The sequence below is a fragment of the Melospiza georgiana genome, chromosome 12 (assembly GCF_028018845.1).
Source record: "Melospiza georgiana isolate bMelGeo1 chromosome 12, bMelGeo1.pri, whole genome shotgun sequence".
In the NCBI taxonomy this organism is placed as follows: domain Eukaryota; kingdom Metazoa; phylum Chordata; class Aves; order Passeriformes; family Passerellidae; genus Melospiza; species Melospiza georgiana.
In genome coordinates, this window is record NC_080441.1 from 247,347 (window position 1) to 262,123 (window position 14,777).

Sequence of the window (14,777 nt, forward strand, 5' to 3'; positions counted from 1 at the left end):
ACTGAGCTTTATGTGGAATCATCCCCACCACCCTCCAAATCACAAGCTATACTTTCAGAATGAGATGCTGAACATGTAGAGCAATCCATCTCCATGTTAGATGGTTGGATGTTGTGCGGAAGATCTTAAGAACAGCTTGTTCCATTCATGACGAAAATCAGATGGAAGTGTGGCATTTCAGGGAAACTTTACTTTGAAAATTACAACACTAGTACACAGCTCAAGCTTATACATTTAACATCTGCTTTCTGAAAGAAATGTTAACAATTTTGAAATGATATTAAACATTGTTTCAACTTTTCTCACAAAAGCATAAAAGTCATGGAGGGAAAAACTTAACAGGCAACAATAAAAAAAGGTTAAAAACAACTTTTCTTTTTAGTAGTCCTCTGGTAGTAAAGATAGAACAGCTTCCACATTTGAGAAATAATCTGTCTTGGTCCAAAAGTTTAAGAGTGTTTTTAGTATCTGCTTCTGCCTCCACCTCTATCGGATCTGCTTCCACCACGGCCACCACCTCTGGGCGCCCCGCGGCTTGAACTACTGTAAGAATCCCGAGGAGGTGGATAGCCCCTTTCCATGGATGGGGGAAGACCCCTGTCTTGTCTTCCGACACGATCACGGCCACTTGAGTAGACATCACTTCTGCTGCTTGAGTAACTTTCTCTGCTTCCATATCCATCTCGTGTGCTGCCGTAATCATCATAGCGACTGCTTCCACCATATGATGGCGGGGGCCCTCGAGCAGGTGGAGCACTACGTGAGTTACCTGCAGGGTCAACGGTCAGGTAATATGGCAACACCATAAGTTATATAGAACAATTTCAAATCTGAATTTACAGAATTGATGTATTAAAATGTTTACTGCTACTCTTTTTATATGTATTGAGATGGTCTTAATATAATCTGCCACTCTAATGGTATTTTAAGTGGGGATTGCATATCAGGCAGTGAGTGGATTTAGAGATTTTGAAGGAATGAAGACGGTGTTTGTTTATTCAGGCAGGCTCTTTAACTGGATATTCCAGTACAGCTTGTTATTTTAGAGAAGAAATTCAGCCATATTTTCCAGAGACAGCTGTCATTCTGAACTGTAGACTTTGCTTCTTTAGCTTACAGTTTATTAAAAAGACGATCAAATGATAACCAACAACTGCACTTTCACTGTAGGGGAAAAAAATTGTGCCACTTCCCCCTAAAACACAAGCAACCTAGTCAAAGTCAGATGTTATGACATCTGTACGTTTATATGATCCTCAAAATGGATTCTTACCGTAACTCTCATATGAATCTCTGTAGGAGCCTCCACTTGGATGATCCGAGTAGTCTCTGTCACGTCCACCACCGTATCCATCACGATCGCTATAGGAGGAAAGACTACTAAGACTTAGTACAAATCACTGACATTACAGCAAAAATAAAGTGACAGGGAGAAAACTCCAACAGTAGGTACCTATATCCCCTGGAGGGGTATTCATCACGTGAACTGGAATGACCATAATCACGATATGCGTAGTCTCGTGGAGGTGGTGCGTAGTCCCGGGTATCCCTGGAACTGGGATAATCTCTGCTTGAATAACTACAAAGAACAAAAACTGAGATGTTAGCTACATGTTCTACCACAGAAGGTCTGGAATCAATATCCTTCTCCAAACAAAAACCAGTTCACTAAAATAAAACAGTAGAAGAATTTACCCATCTTTAGTGCTGTAGCCATCATCCCTTGGAGACATGTACACATCTCTCCGTGATGGCATTGGCTCTCTGCGTGGAGGACCACCGTAACCATCTCTTCCACGTGACACAGGAGCTTCAAAGAAACAGTCCGTTTAATTAGCATTTAGCCATGCAGAACATTCAAGGCAAATGCTAACAAATAGCTTAAAGCAATTTAATAATATCTCCAGAGCCTACATTTAGAACACTTTACATTTCTGCTTGTACAATTTTAAAGCGGCACTAGACAAAACATATTCAAATTGCACCAAATTGTTCCCAACAGCTACAAAATTATACTGGTCTGAAAGGAACCAAAGGTTAGAGGAATAGTACATCATCCCACAGCAAACTGAAGTCCGAATCAATGATTTGCACCAGTTCCTAAGGGAAGACTAAGGTTCTAGAGCTGACCAAGCAATTAATTTAGTCAGGAAGTCCTCACCTCTTCCTCCCATGCTACTGCTACGCACTGGTCCTGAAGGTGCAGATCTTTTAGGTGGAGGGCCTCCACTTCGTGGAGGTGGACCCCTCTTCATGGGAAGTGGCCCTCGAGAAGACCCTAGAAGGAGAAGCCACGAACCAATTATTATTTCTGTGATACTCACCTGCATTTTCTTAAAGCCTGAACTACGACAACCTAAAGGTGCCATTATTACCACTACATGATCAACAGTAAACATCTAAAACTAGTCCTCTCCTGTCTAAACCTCTAAAACTAGACCTTCTCCTGTTTTCTAGCCACTTTAAATGCTACTGGCAGAATTGAGAGCCAAACTTCCCACAGCCTAAATTCCTGTCAAGAACTGTCTTTTAGAACTTTTCCGAATGCTACAGGGTGTGACACAAAGGAAAAAGACAGCTGATACCTGTAATCAGTCACAGCTTAAATGCTTAACAAGTTACTGTTCTCAGAAGAGCTACTTGGGGGGGATGTACTAGAGAAGAGCCTACAGAGAGGGAACAGAGGCACTACTACCGAGTTTGCAGAACCTACTACACAGACTCTTCAAGACAGAAGTTTCACTATTTCCAGGGTTTTTTTTCCTGTCTTACAGCTTTTACTGTTACACCTCAGGTACTGTTTGCTACTTAATTGAGTTTTGTTTTGATACTGAAAAGTCTGAATAAATAGCTGTATCTTAATGAATATCCAGTATCAAGTAATGTACTTTGGAATGCTTCAACTTAACAAAAAAGGTTTAGCTGCCCTCTCACTCTGATCTGGAAGGATCAGCCCTACAATTTTCTCAGTTTAGACCTCTTTTGCTATAAAGAATGAAAGGCAGTTCCCTTTCCCTGGTGGTAGCGAATCACTTTTTCAACTTGAATACCAGAAAGCTTCCTTTCTCACGTGCAAGGCAGGAGTTCTGCTTTTCTTTCATAGGCAAAAGTCAAGTGGAGTGTTAGTTGTAGAAGGGAATCTTCACATCTGAAAGCCTTTTCTTAAGGTGTACTTGCCTAATCAAAACTTTGACTAAACTGCCGAGATCGTATTTCATCATTTTAATAAAGAACAAGGAGTGCACTATTCAGGTGTTTGACTTTTTTTTTTCCAGTAGGATTATTGTCATCTTCCAATGGGATTGGTCTTGTGTTGTCGAAGTGTATAATGAGAGAGGTCAATACATACCCAAGTGACTCCCTCTTGAAGGTGGTCCTCTCGCGCCACTTCCGCCTCTTGCGCCTCTAAGGCCCCTGGGAGGACCTCTGCTTCGGGGAGGGGGTGGTGGCCCACGCCTACCACCACTTTCAAAGGATGGCTTGGTTGCTTGTTCCACTTTAATTGCCTTCCCATCTAATGACTAAAGAAGAAGCTGCTTTACTTACTGCTCAGTCATGTTTGTATTTCTTAAATCAAGCCCCTCTTGCTTCACTATTTATAGGGCTTCCATTTTATAAGTTAGAGCAATTCTAGAACTGATTTCAGTCTTCAGTATTAGTCCCCAAGTACTCAGCAGCATGTTGGGCCTAATTTCAATTTCTACAGTACTTCATTCTTGTGGTATTGATGGCAAAAAACCCACAGAGCAGCATCAGAAAGGTCTTTTAGTGAAAACACAAGTGTCCAATGATTACGGCAGCCCCACGTCATTTATTCTGTAAATGAAACATGATATATGATCTACAATTTACTTTCAACTGCCATGTACTTTTGTACCAAACTAGGAGTGCACCTGTAGTTAAAAGATTAAGCTGAAGGTAACTTAGCTTCAGTCGGAATTTCTGGCAATGGGGAGGCCGTTTAGCACATTTTCTTGACGTCCTGATAAAACGGTGATCACTGAAGTATTTAGAAGCAATTTCAGCATCTACACAGCAGACTGAGTAAGCCAATTCACCTCTTTTTTCTAGTGTTTCAAGATGGGTTTTCAATCAAGGTGACTGTCACAATTTACTCTATTACTTGCTTTTCCACAGGGAAGGCGCTTTGTGGTTGGGGTATTTTTGTTTGTGGGTTCTGTTGCGTGGTTGTATTTTTTTTTTTTTGTGGTATGAAAAAAGTAGAAGCTTTTGCTGGAATACAGATCTGCAATACCAGGAACTCTGCAGCCAATATACCTCAAACGTGAGCAGGTACTAACAAGCTCAGTAATACAACCTAGTTAATCAAATTTCTGGATGATCTTCAAATGCCACATGTTTGGCTATTATAGCACAATCAAGACCACAAGCCCTGCTAAAATTAGGTTATTCCATGCCTATCCTGGCAAACATGATTTATTTGCCTTTTTTAGCAGTTAAATATTTAACTGCCATGACAATTAATTATCGGGCAGAAGGTGTTGTTCATTGCACTTCTTTGCTGCAATAAATGAACGAATTTAACTGCTAGACTGCTAGTAATGTCTTTATCTACACTGCTAATAGTATTTTATAGAAGCACTGAATATTTTTTGTTCTCTGTCAAAACCTAGCTCTCTGAAAATTCACTGTAATGGTGGATGTATTTTGCCAGCTCAGAGTTGTAGTGATTGTTTGAAAACCTGAGTGTACATACACAGGTTCAACTTGATCCACTGTGAGGGAAAAAAAAGTAAGAAATACCAGCAAAATCATATTGGTCTTGGCTTTGACTTAGTGCAATATTTTACTTATGGAAGGTTTCTCAAAAAGCCTTTTGGCATGACAAACTGAAATATCCACTCTAATGACTGGAACTTCTCAGTTTGCATCATATGATTTGCCATTGCAATTAATCCTCGAGTTTCATCCTTCTCAAGCATGAACAGAGCTTGAAGCCTTAAGCTTTGCTATGGCCACTGCTGTCCTTCATTTCATGGATAGTCTTGACAGCTTGTTTTAAGTTTAGAAAGCAAACACTGTCCCCTTCTGCAAGCATGGGTTTTGAAAACCTGGATGCTAGGTTTAAATTCTATCATTTCTGTTAGGTAGGAGGCACAGTTTTCCTTGTAATTTCTCCTCCTATTTTCTTCTGCCTTGCACTTAAGCATCTTACCTTGGCAAAAGATTGTTTCTTTGCACACTGCTTTACAGAAATAGTCTTAAAAAGCTATTCCATAGGTCCAGAAAGACCTTTCACTAGATACAAGAATGTATTTTTTGCTAACGAGAAAATATTTGTTGAAGTTAGTCCTATTTCAAAGCAGAGGGGACATTTTATGGTTTCTTAGCTCAAAGAAAGGTCTTACCTCACCAAACATAAAAGTCACACAACCCATCTCAAAATAAGGAAGTTTTTTCAATGAGCTCAAAGCACAAGCTGTCAACATGAACACTCAGTAGCTTATTTTTATAACCTTGATTTTGAGTGTTATAGAAGCATTTTTAATACGATATGAGCACCAGAAAGTAAAGTCACTTTGGTGCTAAAAAGCATGGAAATAATTTAAGCTACAAGTAATTTAGGACAGTAATAGTTTGGCAATAAAAGTCTCCTATGTGTGAAATGAATAATCTGTACATATTTGTAAAGTGAGACAGGGAATTTCAACCAAACACAATTAGAGAACTGTCCTGCAAACTGTTCCACATTTCAACAGAAAAGATTAATGAAATTTGCTTAATTTTGGGAGTGGGGCAAGAAATCAAGTATTTCAAAGAAACTGTTACAATAACTCGCATGAAGCTGGTCCTAGCACCGCACAGGGCTTTCCTCTTCAATGGATCACTTCGCTGCTGATGCTGCAATGACTCCATTTCCCCATGTTCCTCGATGGCACGTTAAGTGAGTTATATTTTGCCATATATATCCAAGAAATGAAGATCCATTTCTTAAGAGGTCAAGCTTCTGTACATTGTATCACTTCTTCCCAAAAGAACAGGAAGCACTTTCTGTCAATTAAACAATCTTCTATAGTGCTGAGTACAATTCACGCTGGAGGGATTGTAGCATCTGCTTCCGTCCTCTTAACACAGACCAGCTGGCTTGGCAGGTCTACACTGGAATAAAATCTTTGGTTTGTCCTGACCCTTTGCCTAAGGTCATATCCTCTCTTTAATTATCCATTTCATCTTAAAGATGCAGAATCAGAATGTCATGAGAACAGCCCACTGCACCAAACAACCATTACAGACTGGAAAGTATCCACATTTATGTCCAGGTAAGCATGTTCATTTTGTGGCATCAGGATGGAGACTTGACAGCCATGAATTAAGATTCTTCTTAAGGCTAGTAAGCTGCTATTAAGTACTTCTCCATTTATTTTGCATTGCACAGACATCATAGCATTGATTGAATTTAGAAGACAAAGTAACTGAAGTGAAAAATCTCCATCCCAACTCTAAAATAATTATCTTGTGATCTCTTTCTGCAGGACAAACTGATCTTCAACGCTTCAACGCTTTGACTAGTCTATGCTTGTCTCAGTATAGTGAAATATAGCTGTTCACATAATACCCCTCACCCAAACTGGTGCAAAACTCTGCATATATTTTCATAAACATTTGCAAAATAAAAATCAAATGCAAATTCATTCTTGCAGAATCTATTGGAGTCAGCCTCTTCTACTGGCTACAACTTCAAATTCCTTTGGGATGACAGAATGAGCAACAGACAGGCAATGCAGAACTCTTCCCCCAGCCAGACAGATCACCTAACTCCTTACAGACTGCTTGAACTGCAGTCTGCCCAGTGCTTCTGCTGCAGCTTCTCAGCAGAATTAGAATCTCAAGAATGCTCCAACTCATCTTTTCCAAATGGACAAAGACACCTTCAAATTGTGATTTATGACAATTGCCTCTTCTCACACCAGGCTTTAAACACTGCTCTTCCCTCAGACCTTGAATGCAGAGTCTTTTTGGAATACAAGCAGTACCTGCTGTCCAGAAGGCTTCCTGAAGATGAGAAGGAGAGACCACCGCATGAATATCTTTCATATCCATGGTCAAAGCAAGTAGGACCAGAAGACATTCTAGAGCAAATCCCATCTGAGAATGTTCTTTTTATATACTGTTTGCTGTTCCAATTTCAAAGCAGATGAAGGTACTTCTAGATTTATAGTGAAGACAAACCCACGAGAACGATGATCCACAAGGCCGTCCTTTCTAGCATTTCTTGCCAAAAACGCAGACTGTGCATTCCAGAACAAGTTGACATAACCTCAGCCACACACATTGTCTCATTTAGCTACTTTACCAAGCAGTATTGTCCCAAATATTTCCAATGTGACCAAACACGGGCCTCAACATTCAAGATGTAGAACAGCTGGTGATTATTTTCAGAGGGATTTTGATTTGCAACGTGCACTCCACAAACACACAGATTAGTGACTGAATTCCTTTCAGTCTGACAATTGCCTATTGGTCCTTGAAATTACCTTATGTGAGTACTCAATGACCATTTCAGAGAAAATAAATTATTTAAGCACGGCAGTAAACAAGTCTTCAGAACTGTGGCAAACTAGACAGTGGAGAAATAAAATTCAATAAAAGGAGCACCCTGACAGATGTTTAGGCTAGTATAGAAAGAACGTCATCTGAATTTGCCACTCTCTGCCTTGACAAAACTACTAGCTTGCTTAAAAGGGAAGGAAGTCTTCTAAGAGAATAACCCTAATTGTGATAAGATTGTCATAAAGCATCCAGAAACATCAGTCCATGGAGAAGAAAACCCACTATCCTTCTATAACACATACCCTGCTATAACACAAATAACAAGAGGTTTTACGAACCTCTTGTGTTTATGAACACTACACAAAGCTCTTTCTTATTCCTAAAGTTGTTTTACTTACTGACTGCAACAACTGATATTTTTCTTTCAACTTCTTAAACAAGACAAACATACCAAAATTCCAAGTGTCAATCACAATCACTCGATGTTTCTTCACTTTACTTGAATGGCATCTCAAGAGACACTGCTTACAAAGCCAGTGCAGTGTGACCTAAACACAATCATTCACAGAATGCAGGGAAAACCAGAGTCTGCAATTCAAGAGATCTAAGATGGCTTTCCTGAAGGGACAGCACCTTTATAAAGATAAGGAGTTGTTTACCAAAAAATTGCCAACTTACATCTACCTTTTCAAGCACGTGCCACAACAGATACAGATTACAGCAGCCTACAATTCTCTGACAAACTATCCTGGTATTATCTTGGAACCTGTGCTGCAAATGCCTATATTTTTATTTTTATAGACAATACATATCTTATTGCTCCTAAAGCTACACCCTTGCATTTTAGGGCGTAAATGAACAAATTCGGTTGCTGGCTAACTGCAAAGCCATTGCACGTAAACTAGAAAGACGCCCCTCACACAGACCAAGCAGATCAATGATGCAAGGCCCAAATGCAGGAGAATATACTCAGAATACCAGATAGCTCATCAATGCTCCAGCACTCAAGGGAAATCACAGTTACCCATGTTAAAGGAACAATTAATAATTTTCAGGTAAGTCACTTCCCTGAAGTAATTTACACAGTACTGCATTCAAATATGATCAAAAAGGAAAATTAACCCAAAAATCATTATTAAAACATGCAAGAATGAAGAGCTGATTCCTCCATCACCGATTAAGGAACAATAAGAAAAGAGAGCATAGCTGACTGCCAGCCAGACTTCCATTTTCTATCAGCAAATCCATGAACAGGAGAAACACGGAGACAGAGACATTTTGTTGAATTTAAAGTCACAACTTGTCTCCACGATCTTTTAATCCATGCTCTTTCCAACTTTTATTACCAGTTGATTTACCCCGAAGATTAACTGTCCTGGTCAGTAGCAAGTGCAACGCATAAATGGTCTTAATTCCTACCTTTCCATTCATATCTCTGGCAGCATCTTTTGCATCTGCTGGACTCTCAAACGTGACGAATGCAAATCCTCTGGACTTGTTTGTTTCCCGATCTTTCATCAAAAGGACTGCAGAAACAAAGTCACATCAGCCTTCCCTGTAATTCCTGGTAAGGAACACTTAACCTTTATTTAACCTTTTAAGCTCAGAACTTCTTAGAGGACATGTAAGCACCATCATTTCAGATGATCAATGCCAAAAAGTCATCACAGCTATGTTGTTGTTTGTTTTATACTATTGCTATCTTAAGAAAAGTTCTCTTTACCTTCAACAATGCGTCCATATTTGCCAAATACAGCCTCAAGGGCTTTTTCATTAGTCTCTGTGTTCAGGCCCCCAATGAACAGCTTCCCAGGACGATCTGCTTCAACCATTTTGATTCTGTGAATGACCTACTAAAAAGAATGAGGCCATTATTAACAAAATATCATACTGCAATAGTGACTTCATATAAATTACTTCTGTCCTCAAACGTGCAAGCAAATTTTCTTTAGAAAGATATTAGGTAAGAAAAATGAGGTAAAAAAAATCAAGTAATTACAATTTTTTGCAGTGGAAGCAACTCGAAGTAGTATTAACAGTTACTTCTTCACATTATATAATGTATTTAAGATATATTAAATAGAAATTTGAATAGTGGAACAAGGCACTGTTAAAATGAAGCAATACTGGTGAATGTGAAAACTCTTCCAGAAGTGCTGCTCCCTTTGTCCTGGACGTTTTAAGTAATTTGCTTAATACGTCAACATAATACAAAATTGTTAACTCTTCAGAGCATCTTAGGTCAGTGTATTTAAATTAAGTTCATTCTTTGTATTATTTAAAGTACATGGAGCCTATGCTTAAGTCCTGGCCTACACAACTTGAGAAGCTGAACTGACACCAGACCACCACTGCAGTTCTACACAGCAATGCCACTGCTACAGTCGCGGGGGCGGGAGGGCTTAAAAAGAAAAAAGCCCAAGAGCCGAAGACAAAGCCAAAGCCCCCGTGCCTGGCAGGCCGCCCGGCGCCTGCGGACAAGCGCTGCCCGCGTGTCTCCAGCGCGATGGCGGGAAGGCCCGCGCCAGCTCCGGCACTCGCGGGAGCGCGGACAAAGCACCCCCGAGGGAGCCGCGGCGAGGCCCAGCCGGGCCGCACGGGGCGAGGGTTCAGCCGCGCTCCGGGCACGGTGAGCACGGGGGGCGTCGGACCCTCCGCGGGCTCAGGCACCGCCACAAAATGGCGGCCACCTCTGGCAGCGGCTCCGCTCCGGCCCCGCGCCGGCGGCCTCCTCGGCACTCACCCACCGCGCGACTCAAGCCCGTCCGCACACATCGCCGCGGCGCGCCCGCCATGCCCCCTTCGCCCTCCCCCGGGATGCTCAAGAACCCCCGCACATAAAATGGCGGACACCGCGCCTCACACAGCCAGGACCCTCCTCGCCCCACCGCAACGGCGGGGGTCCCACCGTCTTAACCGGAGCCGGGCAGGGAAGGATTGCGGGCCGGGCCCGGCTCCGCCGTGCCTCTGTTCCGCCGCGAGCAGCGCGCCACGCGGCCCGCGCCCCACGGACCTTTCGCCGCGGGTCTCCGCAGCGTCCTGCGGTGCCGCCCGCAGAGCCCTAGCCCGCAGCAGCGCTCACCTCCGCCCGCGCCGATCTGCAACTGCGCAATGGGGGCGAACAAAGGCGCTGCGGGCCTTTATAGCTTTACGTCACCTGCCGGACGGAGCCCCGGATGCGGCGGCACCGGCAGCGCCGAGCCCGGTAGGAGGCTCCCGAGACCCCCCGCGGCCGGTGCGAGGCTCCCGTCGCGGCCGAGGGACAACGGGGCCCGGATGGGACGGGGCCACAGGGGCGAGGAGTCCCGTCCTGCCAGGAGCGGGGAGCGGGCCGCGGGCCGCGAGCGGCGGGAGAACAGCGGGAGTGCGCCTTGCGAAAGGAGGGATAGAGCTTTGTTTGCCGGCTGTGCCTCGTCCCCATGTCCCCAGGATTGAGGCCCCATGTGTAGTGCTGTGTCGTTCTGGACTCCTCAGCACGACAAAGGAGCTACTGAAGATAGTAATCATCACAATAATGATTAGATGTCTGGAGCGTCCCTCTTACGAGGAGGGACATGGAAGCTGGGGCTATTCAAGAATGAGAGGGGATCTCACTAATGCATATAAAAATCCCAAAGCCAGATGCCATGGGATGGGGATGGTGCCAGAGTCTTTTCAGAGGTGCTTAGTGACAGGAGCAATGGTCATAAACTAAAATACTAGAAGTTCCAGCTCAACATGAGAAAGAACTTTGCATTGAGGGTAGCACAACCCTGGAACAGCTGCCCAGTGAGGTCATGGAGTCTCCCTCTCTTGAGACATTCCTGTGTCACCTGCTCCAGGTGACCCTGCCTTCTCAGGGGGATTGGACTGGATGATCTCCCAGAGGTCCCTTCCAATGCTAACTGATTTTGTGAAGCAGCAGATCTATCACTTCTTTGGAAGGAAAATCACAGTATCAGTTAAACTTTCGAGTTTGCAGGAGCTTAACCCAGTTTGCAAAAGCAGCCTTAAAGGCATTTTTAATTAGTTTGATTAATAGATGTGTATGGCAGCACCCCTTCCTTGGAGAATAACAGCAAACCAAAACAAGTGTGATTTAAAATTAAACGTGTTGATGGCACAAAGTTTTGCCATTTTTGTTCAACTAACTCAATTTGTTAATTATTTGTACTCAAAGTTCAACTGTGATTTTCTTTGGCAGGCTAAACCTGATAGTGGAAAAGTTAGGAAATCTGCTCATGCACAAATTGGCTAAACTTTCATTATTTGAACCTGAAGATTATCTAAATTTATATTAATCAGTTATCAAGGCCTATTTTCTCAGTGCCACCCAGTCTAACCACCATACAGTCTTTTAAGTTCTGCCTTGCAGTTCTTGCTAGCAGTTCTCCAGACCTTCATTCCTGGGAGATGCCACAGAGTCTATGGACTCTAAGGGCACTGCCCAGTGTTGTTATAGTTATGCAGCCGCATAATTGCTACATTCTGATAAGAGAACATCAGACTCTCCTTATCTTCAGTTTTTCAGTCTGTCAGATACTGATATTTAGCTGCTGTTTGTGCTATGGGAAGCAGAAGGCAATGTTGCCTCAGAGAAGCTCATAGATGTGTTAAGAACACAAAAGAGGGGAGCTCTCAAACACTACTGTAAACTCCAGTATGTACTTGAAGATGTCACCTTACCAGTGTGGATGCTCAGAGTTTCTGGATGCTGTTACTGTGAAGGGGAAAAGGGAAAGATGACCTTTATAAGTAGGTGGAACAGCACTGCCTGTGATATCAATGCAGTTGCCAAAGAATGGCATTACCAGATACTCTTCCAATTACCATATGAAGAAAAGCTTCAAATTCTAGTTTCAATACAAAACAATTTAAAGTTAGGGGTCTCCCTGGGATGGATAGTGAAAACTAAAGCAAATTGTTAGTCCTGTAAGAAATATGCTAAAAATGGCCTCCATCAAGGTGGGGTCTCTGTGCTTCTCTGACCCATGGTGTATTTATTGACTGCCACACAACTGGAAAAATAAGCAAATGCAAACAAAAGCCTCTTTTTCTGTCACCTCTGATTTAAAGACTAAAATATTTAATTGATGACTCCAGGCTTCAGTTTAGTAACATTTTGTTAACATGTACTGAACATGTGGTTAGGTGGGATTAGCATGAACATAATGACATTTGAAACAGCAATTGAACATAAATGCTGTAATTGTATCAGGGCCACCCATTGTTCTAAAAGGAATCTTCATGAGGCTTCTTATCAGAACTCAGTTGCATCTTCATTGCAAACTGGAATGGTATTTTACAGTCTCTCACTACATAGTGTATGTATGGTCTTGCTCCAAATTCAGTCAGATCTTTTCCTAGAGAATTAAAAGTTATAAAATTCTTTGTCACTCTCTTGAATGAATCTCTGCGTATTTAACAGTGTTGTTGAATTTACACTGCAAACTGGTTCATGCAAGTACTATGTACCATGCTCCATATTTTCATCAAACATATTGGCCTTTTACCAAGTTCATCATGCTTTGGTTTTAAACTGGATAAAAAGTTTAGGAGAGCTGAGGGATGGGGACTAATGAATACATAAATAATCTGAACCCAAAAGATTCATTCAGAATTAATAAAAAAGGGAATATTATTCACCCTAGATATTCAATCAAAAATTAATAACTGAAAAATGAGCATAATAATTTTATAACAAGGAGCAATTTTCTAGGCACTGTCAGTTGATGGGTGTTTATAGAAATTCAGGAATTTTCCTCTGTAAAACTCAGACTAGAGTAGATGAGAACAGCACAAAATAACTGTTTCTGGCATGAACTTTGTCAGCCATTTCTAAACTGGAACTCCTTAATGTGCTTCTCCCAAATCACCTATTTGGGATCTCATTTTGGCTCCTTTCAGTTGAGCCATACAAGGTGGATCATAAGTCCCTAAGACATAGCTGGACCTGCCTGAAATGACAACTCTAATTTCCAGGCTCAGCTGAAAAAACATGAGAATTCCTGTGCTCCCTCTTATTCTTTTTTCCTTTTGCCTGTTGCAGTTCTATGGTAAGGGCAATTCACTACATATTGATGAACTGGTTAAAATTAATGGAGGTGGATGTTTTGCAGGGCAATACAAATGTAGTGTCACTGTCCAGAAATGTGAGTGGCAACAGCTTTGCCAAAATGGAAAATACAGAGAGATTGAGGTGTTTGCTACTCAATGATACTTTCTGTATCATTGACCGGAATGCCTTTAGCACAATGTCTCAGACAGCTGTGAGTACCCATCTTGCTATGGTAGCACAGAGCTTGCAGCCATCACTTGCACTTACCCTGCTCCTCAGGCATGTTTTGCAGCTGTCCCGGCGCACTGCTCCTGCCATCGCCACCTAAACAGCTGACACTGGACCCTGGCATCATGTTTGTGGTGACCGTGTTGTACCAAGAGGCCATGTTGTGGCTGCAAACATTATAGGCTACATCAAAAAAACCACCAAATATAATTCTTCCAGATTGCTATATGAAAACTTGGATTTCCACCCCTAATTTCTGAGCTGGTAATATCTTACTTAAGCCTTTCTCACTTAGTCTCTACAACTCCCTGAAAGGAGGATGTAGCCAGGTGAAGATCTGGCTGCTCTCAGGTAACAAGTGACAGGATGAGAGGACTGAGTCTTCAGGGGGAGGTTTAGGTTGGACATAGCAGGAATTTCTTCACAAAAAGGGTACTTAGACATTGGAATGGGCTGCCCAGGGAGGTGGTGTAATCACTGTCCCTGGGAGTATTTAGAAAGACTGGATATAGTACCCAGTGCCGTGGTGTGGTTAACGTGATGGTGTTCAGTCCTGTGTTAAATTCGATGATCTGAGGTATTTTCCAACCGAACTGATTCTGTGCTTTTTGCTGGGGGCTAAAACTTGAAAAGAGATTCTGGTATCATAGAATCCTAGAATAGTCTGGGTTGGAAGGGACATTCAAAATCATCTGATTTCACTACCCCTACCCTGCTCGCCATGGGCAGGGACACCTTCCCCTAGTCCAGGATGCTCCAAGCCCCCTTCAATCTGGCCTTGAACGCTTCCAGTGGCGGGGCATCCACAGCTTCTCTCGGCAACCCTCGCCGGGGCGCCAGGCCCCGCACGCACCCCACAGGGAGGCATTTCCCCCCGCTATCCCGTCTAACCCCACCCTCTGGCAGCGGGAAGCCGCTCCCCCTTGGCCTGGCGCCTCCGCTTCTTCAGAGTGCCCTCCCCCAAGATGGCGCCAGGCGCTTCCCTCTTCACCGCGCAGCC

The 14,777-nt window shown here is 42.7% G+C and overlaps 1 protein-coding gene and 1 non-coding gene across 6 annotated transcripts; both read right to left on the reverse strand.

Moving 5' to 3' along the window:
* Nucleotides 1-170: 170 nt before the first annotated feature.
* On the reverse strand, nucleotides 171-10,659 carry RBMX (RNA binding motif protein X-linked). Of its 5 annotated transcripts, none has more exons than XM_058032477.1 (9): nucleotides 10,595-10,659; nucleotides 9,236-9,362; nucleotides 8,932-9,038; nucleotides 3,350-3,521; nucleotides 2,162-2,278; nucleotides 1,696-1,810; nucleotides 1,454-1,579; nucleotides 1,274-1,377; nucleotides 171-769 (listed from the first exon to the last, which is right to left on the reverse strand). In XM_058032477.1, exons 2-9 carry the CDS (start codon nucleotides 9,342-9,344, stop codon nucleotides 462-464), a joined length of 1,158 nt encoding a protein of 385 aa, XP_057888460.1. In that variant the 5' UTR covers nucleotides 9,345-9,362; nucleotides 10,595-10,659; the 3' UTR covers nucleotides 171-461. The 5 variants fall into 5 exon arrangements, with proteins under 5 accessions (XP_057888460.1, XP_057888463.1, XP_057888459.1 ...); XM_058032480.1 differs by having other exon boundaries at nucleotides 1,274-1,362; nucleotides 9,236-9,365; nucleotides 10,595-10,642; XM_058032476.1 differs by having other exon boundaries at nucleotides 9,236-9,365; nucleotides 10,595-10,642.
* On the reverse strand, nucleotides 9,112-9,183 carry LOC131088750 (small nucleolar RNA SNORD61). Its single transcript, XR_009115167.1, has one exon. It is a non-coding gene; the product is annotated as a small nucleolar RNA SNORD61 (small nucleolar RNA).
* Nucleotides 10,660-14,777: the final 4,118 nt, after the last annotated feature.